This window comes from Corylus avellana, chromosome ca3, assembly GCF_901000735.1.
Source record: "Corylus avellana chromosome ca3, CavTom2PMs-1.0".
NCBI classification, from domain to species: domain Eukaryota; kingdom Viridiplantae; phylum Streptophyta; class Magnoliopsida; order Fagales; family Betulaceae; genus Corylus; species Corylus avellana.
The window spans coordinates 34,791,022-34,792,572 of NC_081543.1; the positions used below are offsets into that span (position 1 = coordinate 34,791,022).

At 33.8% G+C, this 1,551-nt stretch overlaps 1 protein-coding gene across 1 annotated transcript; it reads right to left on the bottom strand.

Annotated features, from left to right (window-relative positions):
• Positions 1 to 260: 260 nt before the first annotated feature.
• Positions 261 to 1,190, bottom strand: LOC132176461 (ribosome biogenesis protein BRX1 homolog 2-like). Its single transcript, XM_059588675.1, has 3 exons — positions 1,046 to 1,190; positions 862 to 960; positions 261 to 771 (listed from the first exon to the last, which is right to left on the bottom strand). The coding sequence occupies exons 1-3, from the start codon at positions 1,145 to 1,147 to the stop codon at positions 640 to 642; spliced, it is 333 nt and encodes a 110-aa protein (XP_059444658.1). The 5' UTR covers positions 1,148 to 1,190; the 3' UTR covers positions 261 to 639.
• Between the last annotated feature and the right edge of the window lie 361 nt (positions 1,191 to 1,551).

A 1,551-nucleotide genomic window follows, 5' to 3' on the forward strand; every position in this document is an offset into this window, starting at 1 on the left:
ATTAGTAGCTTAACCGCTAAGCGGTTACAGTTGAGACTAGTAAAATTTAATAACTGTTAAGGCGGTTACGGTCATAACCGTATTGACACCCCTACATGTCACATCAAGTGACGTGACTTATTTCTGGCTTTCCATCAAAACAATTCAAAATAATAATAATAATAATAATAATAATAATAAAATTTTATTTTTATATCACATCAAAACACTTTGAAATTTGTGAAATACTGAGATGCAATATCTCTTTTGTAGGCCATACATTTAAAATGAAGGGGTCGGATCTTGACAACAAGGCTGAAAAAGAAAAGAAAAAAAAGAGTTTGCTTAGGTGATTTTTTTGGGTGGATGTTTGATGGTTCACCCACCCACTGCCTAAACCTATAGCAAACCCTACAAGTAATGATATGATATGACATATGAAGGATCAGACATCAACAATCTCTCCTTTTGATCTAAGACACATTGGGGAAAAATACGATATCATATTGAAGAGAAGCAAATGAAGTATGGATGATGTGACAAAAAACCTCAAACTTGAAGTGCACAAGCAATTAAGCAAAGTATGCAATTTCAAGCTGGATAGAGGATGATAGGAAATTATGTTCCTTATAACAAAAAAGGACAAGGTCTTCAATTGTATCATTCTTTCCACATATCTGCAAACTCATCAGGCTCCAATGGATTTGATAGCTCATGCATCTTCCTCCTTGTCTTTGCTTTGACTTTCTTCGCATACTTCCCAGCCTTTTTCCTTTTCTCCAATGCTCGAATCTGGAAGTACCAAAATGGAAATGATTTCTAAAAGTACAAAAAGAAAAAAGGTTCAAACACTAGAGGCCAGCATGGGACATCAATGAATACCTGATTTGGTGATATGTAAAATGGATTCTCATATAGGGTAGGGCCTCCAAAGCTGCCACCAAATATTTTGATTGGGTTCAAGCAGAATCGTGGACCGACCTATACAAAAGTATATCTTCATAGTTAAATTGCCATCACAAATGCCTGATAAAGCACATAAATTAAAAAGCAAATCACCACCAACCTCAACAAGGGTCATATTTTCTAGGCCCCCTCGAGCCACTTTATCTGCTTCAATATGAGGTACAGATATCTGCATCAGAAAATTAAGAGAAATAAGCAACATCCTCGCTAACAATTTTCAAATAAAAGACAGCTCCAGTAGAATAATACCACAGAAACAAACATAATATAGTACTTATTCTTAATTTTTTTTTTTTTTTATAAGTAATATAATATTCTATTAAGAAAGGGAAACCCCTAAGTATACAGGAAGTAATACAAATAATTTACCCAAAAATTACAAACTGAGGTTTAAAGAATCCAGAAATTATTCTAAACTTGACTACCACAGACTTTCATTATTAAGAACACTCATAATTTGCTTTTAGTTTCTATAATCCTACTAAATGAGGGAAAGAAGCTTTATTATCACTTTTAGAGGGCCATCTTCTAGTTTTCTTGAAATACTTCAAAATGTCATACCCTCCTCAGAACCATTAAGATACAAGTCTTATCCAAGGTTTTCCC

Coding starts and splice junctions, on each gene's coding strand:
- LOC132176461 (XM_059588675.1), bottom strand. CDS start 1,147: ATGTTGCTTATTTCTCTTAATTTTCTGATGCAGATATCTGTACCTCAT. Junction 961..1,045: donor AAAATATGACCCTTGTTGAG/GTTGGTGGTGAT, acceptor ACTTTTGTATAG/GTCGGTCCACGATTCTGCTT. Junction 772..861: donor TTTACATATCACCAAATCAG/GTATTCATTGAT, acceptor TGGTACTTCCAG/ATTCGAGCATTGGAGAAAAG.